Raw genomic sequence first — 14,672 nt, forward strand, 5'->3', positions numbered from 1 at the left:
CGCCACCCTTTCTCCGACCACGAAGTTCATCCAACCCTGTGGAAATCTTGTCAACTAATAGACGTCCCTGCTATATCCGAAACCCGTTAAAACCGCATTCGGACACTTATAGGGCGGGGGTTAAACCTCTCGGAAAACTTGCGGTAAACTTTACTCACTTGAACTTGTATCGTCGTGCTTTCGAATGAGTTGTAGAGCATCGGCAGCACTTCCGTCCTGATCTCGGACCTCGGCGTCTTTTCTAAAATGTGATGCAGGTTCTCGAGAAGTGTGACCGTCGCCTGAATCGTTTTTGGTATGCCGAAAACATTTCTGGAAAAATACATCACTTGATTATTAAAATTGATCTTTTCTCTTATTATTTTGCTTAACCAATATCTAAATTTGTAAAAGTAACGGCTTATAAATGGATATTTTTTAAAAATAATTATTGTTCCATTTTCACACAGAAGAAAACAAAGATCAATATTTCATACTTTCCATATTCACTTATTTCTATAAACTCATATTGATTTATTACGAGTTTACTGTTGATAAAGGTATATACCAAAATGAAATGAAACACAAATACATTAAAAAATGTTAACACTATTTCATAACATAATAGAATATAAACATAACACAAGCAATAGCAAACAAGAAAAGTTTCATGCCATAAATAAATCCTCGAAAAATAATTTCACAGTGATAAAAATGTCCTTAGAAAATATATTATTATATAACACATCATACTGTATATTCCGTGCGCTAAGAAATGAAATTGAAAATAGCTACCTACATTGGATCCGAGATATGTTTTGGTTATAAAAAGAAAAAGAGGTTGTAAAATAAATAACCTCATCACACATTAATTTTTTTTAAAATTAATTCCTAATTTTGTTTTTTTACGATTGTATTCTCTATTTTTTTCGAGGTCATATCAACCCTTGGGGTACCGATGTTTTTGAAAAACATCCCATTTGTAAGTATGTAGGGTTCGAATGCAGGGCCGCTGGATTACACGTTACAATGATGATCGCCGTGTCAACGCGTTGCGGCCGCCGACGCCCCTGTATTCTCTGTTATATTTTTCTTATTATTTAATTAAGGTTTTTAGTTGAGATAAAAAAGTCAATGGTACGAGCGGGATTCGAACCCACGATCTTCGGCTAGATACGCGGCTGCTCTACCACCTGAGCTATCGTGACCTCGATCCACTCATACACTAACTTCGCCTATCAACCCCCACCTTTTGGATTTTCCCACCTTTTTGCCATTTTTCATTGACTTTTTTATCTCAACTAAAATCCTTAATTAATTGGAATATATTAATTGTTCAAGCGGACCACGAAATTACTTAATTTAACGATTTAAATTGAAGTATACTTCACAAAAGCTCTCCGTGGCCATTTCATTTGTCGTCGAGAATCCAATCCGATTACACGACATTTTAAAAATGGCAAAAAGGAGAGAAAATTCAAAAGGTGGGGTTGAGATGGTAAGTCGGGGTCCGAGTGGATCGAGGTCGCAATAGCTCAAGTGGTAGAGCAGCGGCGTATCTAGCCGAAGATCGTGGGTTCGAATCCCGCTCCTGCCATTGACTTTTTTATCTCAACTAAAAACCTTAATTAATTGTAATATATTAATTGGTCAAACGGACCACGAAATTAGTGAATTTCTTATTTATATTGAAGTTTTGTGATCACATTTTCGTTTTGTGTCTACGTGAATAACATTTCAGAAACGAAATAGTTTCTGCTGTAAAAACTATTTTCTTGCTGTGCCATATAATTTGCATGATATTGTATCTATGGTTCTATTCACACTGCCGTTTTTTAGAATATAAATTATAAATGCTGGAGTGAAGATGTTGTTTAAACTTTTTGGAAAGTTAGTTACTCCTCGCAGTTTGAAATGAACCATTTATCATTTCTATTATATACTAGTCAAAGCATTAATGGATTATGTAACAACATTACTACCTCCACTTATTTAAAATCAGCCAGTAAACAAGAACTTTTAAAACTTTTTACAAACTAAGTCTTTCACGCTTCAAAATCAACAAATCAATCTGGTTCATTTCTCAATCTTTGAAATTTAACCTAACCCTAAAATTCGTTCATTCTAAATTAAATATAAAAAAATGTGTGGTGGTCAACTGGCCTCTCAACACTCAAGAATGACACAATTACACAGAAGACAAACACTTTGAGCCCTGAAGATGATCTCAATAAAGATCGAAACTTTGGCACGATAAAGAAAATGTTTTTCTGAAACCTACATCACACCAGACCGCATCTCACGATTTCCGAAAAAAAATGTTCAACTCTCTTACAGAATAAATGCCATAAAACCATATTAAATAATGACATAAATGTGGACGTCGGTGGCCGCAACGGTTTCGGTGTTGACACGGCGCTCTTCACTGTAAGGTGAAGGTCCCCGGTTCGAATACAACCCCGACATACTCACAAATGTGCTTTTTTTTCAAAAATATCGGCACCCTGAAGGTTTATATGACCTCTGCTGTTGCGAACCCTCGTCAAAAAATTATAATAACAATTACATAAATTGTACAGTAAAAAAAGTTTTTACCAATATTTTGTTCACATTAGGCTTGTCTCGTTATTGTCGAAAATAGAATGGGACAAATTCGAATATGATACGCGATCAAAAGTTTTCGTGATAAAAAATAAAGTATCTTGGATGAAAAAATTTAAAAAAATTATGTACGGTACACATAAAATTAAAAGCATTTATAAAGACCAAGCCACTCCAATTAAATTTTGCCAAATTATAATAAACCTAACAAACATGGTACTAGATAAAGAAGAAAACGATTGATTAAATAAAGGCTTAAAATTTGTCCCAAGGACAGAATAAAGTAATAAAAAAACTACCTTCACGTGGTTCATCAATAGATTATAGTAAAGTAAATAGAGTTATAAAATATAAATGTGCTGATGTAATTAAACAAAATTTGGTATATCTAAACGTCAAAAAATTAAATATCCCACTTTTAATTATTTCTATTGATAAAAAGGTAACAAGTAATAACGAGGTTATTTTAAAATAGGAATAGTATAGTTATCATTGAACATCAATAATAAATTCACTAATTTTGTGGTCCGCTTGACCAATTAATATATTACAATTAATTAAGGTTTTTAGTTTAGATAAAAATGGCAAAAAGGAGGGAAAATTCAAAAGGTGGGGTTGAGATGGCAAGTTGGTGTCCAAGTGGATCGAGGTCACGATAGCTCCAGTGGTAGAGCAGCGGCGTATCTAGCCGAAGATCGTGGGTTCGAATCCCGCTCGTGATTTTTTTTATCTCAACTAAAAAAAACCTTAATTAATTGAAATATATTAATCGGTCATGCGGACCACGAAAACTAGTGAACGCAGGACCTTCGGCTAAATACGCCGCTGCTCTACCACTTGGGCTATCGTGACTTCAAATCCCGCTCATGACACTGAATTTTTTATTTCAACCAATACCTTACAAAAAGATTAATTAATTGAAAGATGTCATTTGGTCAATCGACTACGAAATTAGTGAATTTAATGAATTAAAATGAAGTACACTTCACTAAAGCGCTCCGTGGCCATTCCATTTGTCGCCAAGAATGGAATCCGATTACACTTTTGAAAAATGGCAAAAAGGAGGGATAATTCAAACGGTCGGGTTGAGATGGGAAGTTAGTGTCCGAATGGATCGAGGTCACGATAGCTCAAGTGGTAGAGCAGCTGCGTATCTAGCCGAAGATCGTGGGTTCGAATCCCGCTCGTGCCATTGACTTTTTATCTCAACTAAAAACCTTAAATAATTGTAATCAAAAATAAAAGTTTCTAAAGTTAAAGAATTTCAAAATAATAAAGATTGTTAAAAGATAAAAAAAAGACCCAATCTTAGAATTAAAAATATCATTCAAACAGCCATACAAAAGTGACGTTTTCTTCTCAAATGACCAATAAATAGTTACAAAATTAACACCAATGAACCTGGAATCTCCCATTGTTATACGGTAGGATCAACATAAGGAAAACAAACCTATAAGTCCAGGATTTATAATTCTCCATGCCAAAACCTAGCGAGTGTCAAAAACATTAATGCTCGCACAATTTTCAAACCTGCATTCGTTTATTAATATTTTTTTTAGAGTTGATAAAACAGTTAAAGACCATAAATCTAACTGCTATAGTTTTTAACTTTTTCAGGTACTTATAAATGTAATGGCAGTGATGCAGTTTATGTAATTATAATTGACTTTGTGTCTACTGGAATTGGTAAATCCTTCTACATACTAACGAAGTGTACACAATTCAAGGGAAGTGAATATCTTTGATGTGATTATTGATTACAACCATCTGACGTTCCGGTGTTTCATGTCTGCAAGGTTCAATTAAAAATTTAACACGAGATGATTTGCATTAATATACTGTTCCTCGCATTCGATTAATAGTCAAGTCAGAACCACTAAACCTGAATGATCAACAAGTTGATTATGAGATCACTGAATTATGCAGGGAACTCGTCATGTGAATATTTTTTCACCTCTAAAGATGAGTGGAATGCTGAAAATTTCTTGTTTTTATCTCAATCCGTACGTGTTTAACTTAAATAACTCGTATAGTTATAAGTGTAAAATTAGTCGTGTAATTATGTAAATCTATAATTACCGGGGTAAAACATTGAGATGGCATTTTGCACAATATTTCAACAAAAAATCTAAAATATGTTAAACAACTTAAATAATCTTGAGTAAAAATTCTAATTCAATCATTATCTTGAGAAAAATTAATTAGACTTGGACTAACAAAGTTGATGGACCCTTTTAGCTTAGTAGTAAAGAATTCAGTAATGTCTGTCAGCACGGCAGCATAAAACAAGTTCCTGGAATTATGCTTTGTAACAGTTAATGGTCAGTAGTTCTTTGAAGTTTCCGGGCATAAGATATTGTAATAATATGAACTTTATAAAATGTAAACTTTCGTATTTTGTTTCTAAAGTTAACTTTATGTAATATAGCATATTTATTAATTATTCTAAAACGTCGTTAATCTTGCAATAAAATTTCTATTAATATTTATCTAGTTGTGATTTATGTTTTACTAAAGTAGTATATCCGATTTTGAAAGTTGAATCTGAGTAAGGTTACGATTAGATAATTATTTGGAAATCGTGAGATGCGGTCTGGTGTGATGTAGGTTTCCCAAAAACATTTTCTTTATCGTCCCAACGTTTCGATCTTTATTGAGATCATCTTCAGAGCCTGGGATTTACAAACATTGTTTAAATTTAACAAATACATGTAGGATGTGGAAAACAATTTTTATATTCTATTTCATATTATATTCAATTTCTTGTATTTCTACTCACTCAAAGTGTTTGTTTTCTGCGTAATAGAAATGCAAGAAATTGAATATAAAAAATATTTTTTTTTGCATTGTATAAATTCACTTTTTTCCACATCCTAAATGTATTTGTCAAATGTAAACAATGTTTGTAAATCCCAGGCCCTGAAGATGATCTCAATAAAGATCGAAACGTTGGCACGATAAAGAAAATGTTTTTCTGAAACCNTTAAATGTAAACAATGTTCGTAAATCCCAGGCTCTGAAGATCATCTCAATAAAGATCGAAACGTTGGCACGATAAAGAAAATGTTTTTCTGAAACCTACATCACACCAGACCGCATCTCACGAATTCTGAATAATTATCGACTAATGGTCACTAATCACCACACATTTCTAACGATTAGATTTTATAAAATTTAAATAACCACTTAATTATCAATTCATTGCCTTATAGATGTAACAATTAACAGGTTGTACATAGCCTGAATTATTCAACTCAATAAAAGATTTACAGAGGCATAAAACACCGAAACAAGGGCACAAAGAAAGAGTTTATTTTTTTGTAAGATTGGCCCTGTGGGATCAATGGTATATAAAGGTAACAACAAGTAGACGTTTTTTAACAGTGTAACAAGAATTTATTATTCTTTTCATAGCTATAATTTCGTCCTCTGGTAAAGAGTGGTTTTAATGATATTTTCCAGCTTCACCCTCTCCATCTTTCAGAGTACTTAAGTTTATTGGGGCGGAAATTCAAAACGACTTAAAACAACTGTAATTTCCTTCTAATGTCTCCTTCTATCGGAGAGAGACGAATCCCCACAGCGGCGTAGCGTATTTCATTCTAAAAGAAGACTATTGTTCACTGCCTCAAGTCTTGTTTAGTTGAAAAACGAGATTTTAGATTATTTCCGATAATGAGACTTGTCAGCTTTTTTTTAAAATTAATTAATTGTAGTAATTAAACAGCCTCTTTGTGGAGGCATTATCAATATAGAAAATTGACTCTAATCTTGGTACAGCATTTTTGCATTGTACGGCAGAAAGGATTGGAAACTTTCTGTAAGTACCCCTTTGGCAATGTCTTCAAATAAGAAAGTTAGGTGGTCACGTAGCCTGAAACAACCTATATTACATTAAACTATGATACAAGCTCCTACTTTTATACTGGAAGTATATAAATCCTTCAATTTTATGGTCGCGAGAACAAAACAATTCGATATATTTTGACGGAATATTGTTTTGTACTGTTATTCATTTAACAATTTTAAAAAATAAATTAAATTTCGTAGGTTTCTTTGCCCCCTCTCTCTCTTTCTTTCTTCCTCTCTCACTCTCTCTCTCTCCCTTTTCATTCTTTCTATCTCTCTCTCTTCTTTTTTCTTTCTTTCTTTTTCTTTCTCTCCCTTTTTTTCTTTCTTTCTCTCTCTCTCACACACTCTCTCACTCTCTCTCTCCTTTTTTCTTTCTTTCTTTCTTTCTCTCTCTTTTCTTTCTTCCCCCTCTCTCTCTTTTCTTTCTTTCTTTCTCTCTCTCTTCTTTTTTCTTACTTTCTCACTTTCTCTTTTCTTTCTTCCTCTCCCCTCTCTCTCTCTCTTTCTTTTCTTTCTTTCTTTCTCTGTCTCTTCTTTTCTCTCTCTCTCTCTCTCTTCTTTCTTTCTCTATTTCTCTCTCTCTTCTTTTTTCTTTCTTTCTTTCACTCTCTCTTTTCTTTCTCCCCCTCACTCTCTTTTTTCTTTCTCCCCTTTCACTCTCTCTTTTCTTTCTCTCTCTCTCTTCTTTTTCCTTTTTCTCTCTCTCTCTTTTCTTTCTTTCTTTCTCTCTCTCTCTCTTTCTCTTTTCTTTTCTCTCTCTCTTTTCTTTCTTCCTCTCCCTCTCTCTCTCTCTCTTTCTTTTCTTCCTCTCTCTCTCTCTCTCTCTCTCTCTCTCTTTTCTTTCTCCCTCTCTTCTTTTTTCTTTCTTTCTTTCTCTCTCTCTTTTCTTTCTTTCTTTCTTTCTCTTTCTGTCTCTTCTTTATCACTCTTTCTCTCTCTCTCCATCTATCCATCTATCTATCTATCTCACACTCTTCCTTTCTACAGATACACACAACTAGCCACGTTGTATGGATGAACGGTGCAATCTGCATAAAGAAATAAAATATAGACATACTTTGACAGAGAAGGGTTGCTCGGTGTTACCCGCTAAGTTAAATGGCGCAAATTCGTTGCTCCATCGGGTGTTTTTAAGGATGGCTGGAGAGAACAGTTTTACTATCTTTAGTACCTTAAAAATATCTCCGTCTTATTGTCTATATTGACACTGAACGTATTTATTAGTGTGAATATGTTTGTATGCGAACCTCTTCGACCCTAAATATAGTGCAGTTATAAATATATGTATAGGTTGGTGAAGGAATATCAAGCACACTTGGACGAAATGGTATGTAAACAGGAAAGGATGTACTTGTAGATTTATTGTAGATCGGTTTAGTTGGATGAAATGATCTATCTGTTGATAGACTGGACGGACAAACACCGAGTTCTAAACCGGGTCTGCCAAAAGTAGTTTCTCGGTAATTTATGATAAATTAAACAGAAGCTGGAATTGCCGGCTGACTGCGATAATTTGTAGGCTCATCTCTATACACGCCGAATTGGGTGATTTTAAAACAGTAATCAGTATGACTATTATAAAGATGTTTTCAGCTTGATTTTTTATAATTGTGCTCTTGTCTGTATGCTTTTTTAATAATTAAATACAAAGATCTTAACGATATATTTTTTGAACAAAGAAACTTCCATAAATAATTTATCCCCTGGAAAGTACGATAAATGAAAATTAAAAATTATGTAAATGTATAGGAAACAATATCCGTTTAATCAAACAGAAAAGCTAAGGGTATGCATTTGTTTTATTGCGGAAACGGGGTATAAATATATTTTCAGCGTTTATCTGTCAAATTTAGATAAAATAAGATGATAAAATATTAAAGTTTTCGTTTTTAATAATTTTTTTAAAAAGTTTTTTTTTTATAAAGTGGAATAAAAAGTGTGTTCACTCAACACGCTTACGATCTTTAATCCTTAAACGATTGCATATTTGCAAATAAATCTATTAGGTTTCGTGGTCCGGTTGACCAAGTAAATTCTGTTCAATTAATTAATCTTTAATTAAGGTTCGTGTTGAGATAAAACAGTCCGTGTCATGAGTGGGATTCGAACCCACGACCTTCGGTTAAATATACCGCTGCTCAACCGCTTGACCTATTGTGACTTCGATCTACTCGGACACCAACCACCCATCTCCACCCCACCACGAAAACTAATAGATGTAATAAGCCAAATGAAGGTATATCTACAGGAGAGCTCTCCGTGGCCATTTCATTTGTCGCCGAGAATCAAATAGATTTCACGACATCTGAAAAATGGCATAAAGGAGGGAAAATTCAAAAGGTAGGGTTGAGATGGTGTCCGAGTGGATCGAAATCACAAGAGCTCAAGTGGTAGAGCAACGGCGTATTTAGCCGAAGGTCGTGGGTTCGAATCCCGCTCGTGACAGTGACGTTTTATCTAAACCAAAACCTTAATGAAAGATTTGTAAATAAATTTTTTATTTTTTAAATTTTAACTATAACGATTTGTATTGGTTGAATAGAATAATGCAATTAGTCTATAGTAAATAAACCAGTTAAGCAGCAAATTCGTACTAAGTGATTTCATTTCCAATACAATTTTTAAGAACCACTCAAAACTATTTTTTTTAAAAATATAAATAAAAACTTCCAATGCAACAAAGGAAACACTTTCAATTCACTCTAAAGGAATGGATTTCTCTCACTTTCACGGCTGAACGATTATGCTAAACCGTCATGGCTTGTACAGCATTCATAACTATTGAACTGAGCGCCGTGTAATATTTTTATATTATCAAACCATCCACTCAAACGTTTCTTTATTTATTCGATATTTTATATCTTTGAACTCTCTCTTTACCACAGACTATTTATTTTCTTTTTCTAATCTTTTTGAGAGATAAAGATCAAAAATGCATTTAAAAACCTCATAAAATGGTAAACCTGGTAAAATATTTGGTCGGCGTCACTTGCATTGAACTGCAATCAATAATGTAACTAGAAAAAAGGTATGTGTTTTTTTAAGTATTACAGTGCAATCATCGAATACATTTGATACGAAGAAACAACTGAAAACCATACAATAGTCAATATAATTTTTGAATAAAAATATTTGTTCCTATGTTTTGTAGCTGTGTTACTTATGTAATATATACCTATATTATTTTTTCAAAGTTAAATGATATTAATAGATTATACTACCTTTCTTACGAGGGGGGGGGGTTATCGTGAAAAAAGGGCCAGAGGCGACGGTGGGAATCGAACCGAACGACCGCGGCGTCTATGAGCCGAGAGTCTCTCACGCTAACCACTCGGCTACCGCGGTCCTCTGAGGTACCGGTGTTTTTAATATAATCGTGTACTATTTTTATTGCCACACAATTATTTACGGTAAAGTTGATGATAGGAGTTGGTCTGTAGGTCGGTGGTAGATCGGACTACCACTGGGTTATTTTCGTAGCTACTAGGTTCTACACGTTATAAACGGAAAATTCTTCACCGAAAAATGTATACAACTGAAACGGGTGGACTTAGTAAGTGACCCAGAGACAATTGAATTATGTATACGGTTGTTTTTATGTAATGTAATATTTTTATTAGCAAGGATGATTAGATTTTTGCATTATTTATAAATTCCTTTTATTTTCGTTATTTACCATAGTTTATTTCTGTTAATATGGATGTTCGGGGAATAAAGTTATTTTTAAACACACTTCCTATTTCTAATCATTTTTTAAAAATTAATAAAAAGACAATGTCTTAGCGTTGATATTATAATGCAAATGAGCCCACCTACTCGGAAGGATGATATAAATATTCAAATGAGGAGCAACCGTTTCTTAAGAGGTCACCAGATCCCACTCTGAGAACGTAAATTTGATCTTATTCTGACGATGTCTAACAGTTTGCGAAAATGTGGAAATTGACGGCAGATAATTTAAGGCAAAATTTACACCTGTGGCAATAAAGACGTGTTTTCAGTATTAAAAATATCGGCCACTTTTTTCACTCAGGAACAATCTGGATCAAAGTCTTGACGAAGAAGACAAATTTTTGGTATGATTGTTATGACTGTTTTGCCCCGATAATTATTTAAAAATACGTTGAAAGCTTGGCAGTAACAACAGAATTTGCTTTCTTCTTTAGGACCACACCTTGATCCAGAGTTTCGTAAATATTTATACTAATAATTCGATATCTTCCATTCCTAAATTGATACGTCATTCAAAATATCTTGAAACGAATATAAATGGAAAACATTTAAATATTATAAGTCAATCGTAGTAATTAAAAGCCAAGCCAATAATAATAAGTATACCCAACATTAATAATGTTTAATAGGTAAAAATATTTTTTGTTTTCTAAACTTCATTAAAAAAGTTATTACTTTAACAAAATGTACCTTTCTCTTAGAAAAAAGAAAAGAAAAGACCCGGATATTGCACATGTATATGTCATAATAATTTACCATTTTCAGTTCGCTACATTTCAAGACGAATAATTTATTGAGTGGTGAAATGTAAAATCGTTATTCAAATTGTGCACTTCAATTAATTAAGGTTTTTAGTTGAGATAACAAAGTCAGTGTCACGAGAGGGATTCGAATCCACGATCTTCGGCTAGATACGCCGCTCCTCTACCACCTGAGCTATCGAGGCTTCCATCCACTCGGGCACTAACTTCCCATCTCAACCCCACCATTTGAATTGAAAAATGGCAAAAAGGAGGAAAAATTCAAAAGGTGGCGGTTGAGATGGGAGGTTAGTGTCCGAGTGGATCAAGGTCAAGATAGCTCAAGTGGTAGAGGAGCGGCGTATCTAGCTGAAGATCGTGGATTCGAATCCCTCTCGTGACACCGACTTTGTTATCCCAACTAAAAACCTTAATTAATTGAAATATATTAATCGGTCAAGCGGACCACGAAAACTAATGAATTATGAACTTCGTTAAAGATATTACGTTGTAATCGTAAAGTGTTACTATTCGCTCAGCAGAGGGCATTTACTCTAATGGTAGTAAAGGAAAAAAAAGTTATATTTTTAATATTTATCATGGAGAACTGACTAACTTGTGGGTGAAATTTATTCGTTCAGGGATTAAAGCAAGCATCCCCGACACGAACCCTATTCCTCCCGGTATTTAGTGGTACGGCATTGATCTCAATTCGTTTTTTTTTTGTTTTTTTAAATGGAAAAATAAGAATTTTCGTAAAAAACCGTGGTGGATGTAGAGGTATTTTGTCGGTAAAAACTGTCGTTATGTCTTGTCAAAATAATTAATTACCTCTGTTCCTTATTTATTTTTTATAACTAATTATAACATTTAAGTATGTCACTTAGTTTACGTCTTCAAATTTACACAAATTATTAGAAGAAAAAAAACTGATTTTTGTTATAGTTTAAACCATCATTTATGAGACAGAGAATAAAATGTGTATTTTGTTAAATGATTTACTCAACCCGTTCCATGTCTATAAAAAACGTTAAAACAATGAATGTTTGTACAATTTCAAATTTAAATGGTTTCAGCGTGAAAGTTTATTGCTAATACCGCATTCAATTACTTCATGTGTTATCCCTCTGTTTTTTTTTTTTAATTTAATTTAGGTTTAAAAATGCACCTCTGTACAAATTGAAATACAAAAAAATGTTGCGACCCATTTAACAAAATACAGTTATCAGGTAGAGAAATAGCAGATGTATCATCTGTAAACAATTTGGTAATTATTTTTATTATTCTGTGTTTTGATGGTCAGGGGAACTATTTTTCTTCTACCGCTGAAATCAGGCATTGGGGTCTAACGAAAATAGGTAATATCAACCCACAACGCATTCAGTTTTAATGTAAACTCTTTCACCCATTTTTAAATACTTTTTTATTATTCTAACTAGTCTATTAAAGGTTTGATGGGCACTTGATATTCGGCCATCATTCTTGAACTACAGACACTTTCAAGCTTATAAATAAATTGGTACAAAACTATTGGCACAAATGCTGAATCTGGCAGACGTTATTTGTACAGTCGGCACTCGGGACTATTGTAGAAGCTCAAACACTACCATAAAATCCTATGCGTTACTTCAAAATTTTCAACTAATCTTCACTAAATTTTACATATTCTTTAGCAGGTGTTCTTGTGGGCAGCTTCTTTGCTCCCATACTTTACGTCAGACCTAACACAATCACCCTTATTTTTGCATATTGTACTCCAACCATTTCCCCGGATAAAGATCTCGCCACAGCTTCCCGTAATCTCCCAAATCACTTGCATCCTTGAATCCTAGCGGTGACACTGGAGAATCAAGGACAAAAAAATAAATTTTATACTGTCCAAGAGAACGGTCACCTGCTTTTGGGCCGAAGCCGCAGGTGCTCCTTGTGCAGAGAAACGTTGCTCGATGTGTCCCACATAATAGAGGCGTGTCACGTCTTGCCTCCATACAGAGAGCGTGTAGGCTTTCCGCCAGATTTAAGAAGAGTTCTCGAACACGGTAGCGAGTTTCAGGGTCCCCTGTTTCGCTTTTCTGGGGAATTGGTAATTTTTTTTATTGTATATAGCCTTCAAAATATGTGTTTTGTGTTTCTGTGTCTTGTCTGAATGAAAGTACTTATTGGTGTGAATGGGGAGCGGCTGATGGCGAAGTAGCCTCTCAATCTCCCTTCATGTTGCGTGGGTTACTTGGGTCTAGGGCGGAAAACTTTTAAAGTACCCCATCGACCCCAAATTAGAGTAGTTTATTGTAGCGAGGAATATAGAGTCCATCTACCAAACAGTATGAGTGCGATCAATTATATAGGTTTGAATGTATTTATTGGTGCGTAGCGGTATTTTGTCAGTGCTTCGGGGCTGAAATGACCAAGCTGACGGATGCTCCTGTCAAAAAAAAAAAAAAAAAAAAAAAAAAAAAAAACAGGCACTCAACATTTGAACTGCTCGCCTGTGTACCAGTTATATAGCTCAGCCTACTTGCTCCCACTAAAGAGTAAAGGCACAGCAATCTTCGATCAGATGTGACAGACTTATCCTTTCTCTACAAACGGGGCACCCAAGAGCTAGTCTCCCAGTGTCAGGCGGGTATGGCCCATTCTCAATCGGGTAAACATGATCCATTCCTTTTGTTTTAGATTTTCAGAAAGCCATTTTTCAGAGGTGTTCTTAATTCGCAGAACTTTCTCGGACAACCCGGCTCATTGAAGCTGCCAACGCTCTCTCACAGCATTCTTTACTGTTCGCAGAGTCACCAGGCCGGATCCGGAGAGAGAGATATCCCAGCTTACGGCGACTAATCTGAACTTTCGTTGTGCTCCAGCCCGACGTGTCCGGTTATCCAGACAACTACCACTTTTTTACGAGGCCATTCAACTCATTCATATATTTCAAATGTAAGAGAGTGTCCACCAAGAATCTTTCCTGAATTGCCGATACCGTGCCATGGAAGTCGGTACATACAAGGAAGGAAGAGGCTTCATCGTCTTCACTAGCGCTAATTCACCCAAGCGCTATTTCCTGTTGTAAACTTTGTACGAAACCTCGGATTTTATCGGGATAAACGACCACCTATTCAAATTAAAGATTTCAATAGACGATCCAAACTCATATTGCAAAAGTAAGTCCGACATTGCCCTGTTGGTCCCTACTTGCACATGCTTACTTCCACAAGACTTTTAAGCGTAAATAATGGAACTGAAACCATGCAATGTAAAACCACAACAATAGTCAATATCACTATCTATGTTTCCGAACACCAAAATTCCAATCAAGATCATTCCTCTTGTCGCAAATTTAGCCATATCACGCTATAAAAGGTTCCATTCTTTACTATCTAATCCCTTTGTCAAAAGCCTTCATTCATCACGTTCACTAATAATTCTCGATGGAGGCTGAAGTGTCTGTGGTTGAGCGAGTTGGAGAGAGAGCTCATTAATCAGCATTAGGATGTACTTACGCTTTCTATCACTAATTGTTCCTGTTCACATTTACATGCTGTTGTAGTTAGTAAGTATTGGGTTGTCCGGAAAATAATGCAGGATTTTGGTATTAAACAAAAAAAAAGAAACTAGTTACTTTAAAGCAATGTTCTTTAATCAAAATAATTTCCCATACTCTCAATACATTTCTCCCAACGTGTTGGTAACTTATTAATTCCGTCTGAGTAGAATTCAGAATTTTTAGAATTGATAAAGTCAATAAATGCATTTTCCAGTTCCGTTTGATTTTTG

General features: G+C 34.5%; 1 protein-coding gene across 2 annotated transcripts in view; it reads right to left on the bottom strand.

Moving 5' to 3' along the window:
- LOC106673401 (SCY1-like protein 2) overlaps positions 1 to 14,672 on the bottom strand; it is a 456,897-nt gene that overhangs the window by 63,973 nt on the left and 378,252 nt on the right. For both annotated transcript variants that reach the window (XM_024229052.1, XM_024229051.1), the window contains exon 11: positions 159 to 312. In XM_024229052.1, the coding sequence (XP_024084820.1) occupies positions 159 to 312 (154 nt within the window). The remainder of the gene's footprint in view (positions 1 to 158; positions 313 to 14,672) is intronic.

This window comes from Cimex lectularius, unplaced genomic scaffold, assembly GCF_000648675.2.
Source record: "Cimex lectularius strain Harlan isolate CLEC.00 unplaced genomic scaffold, Clec_2.1 scaffold123, whole genome shotgun sequence".
NCBI classification, from domain to species: domain Eukaryota; kingdom Metazoa; phylum Arthropoda; class Insecta; order Hemiptera; family Cimicidae; genus Cimex; species Cimex lectularius.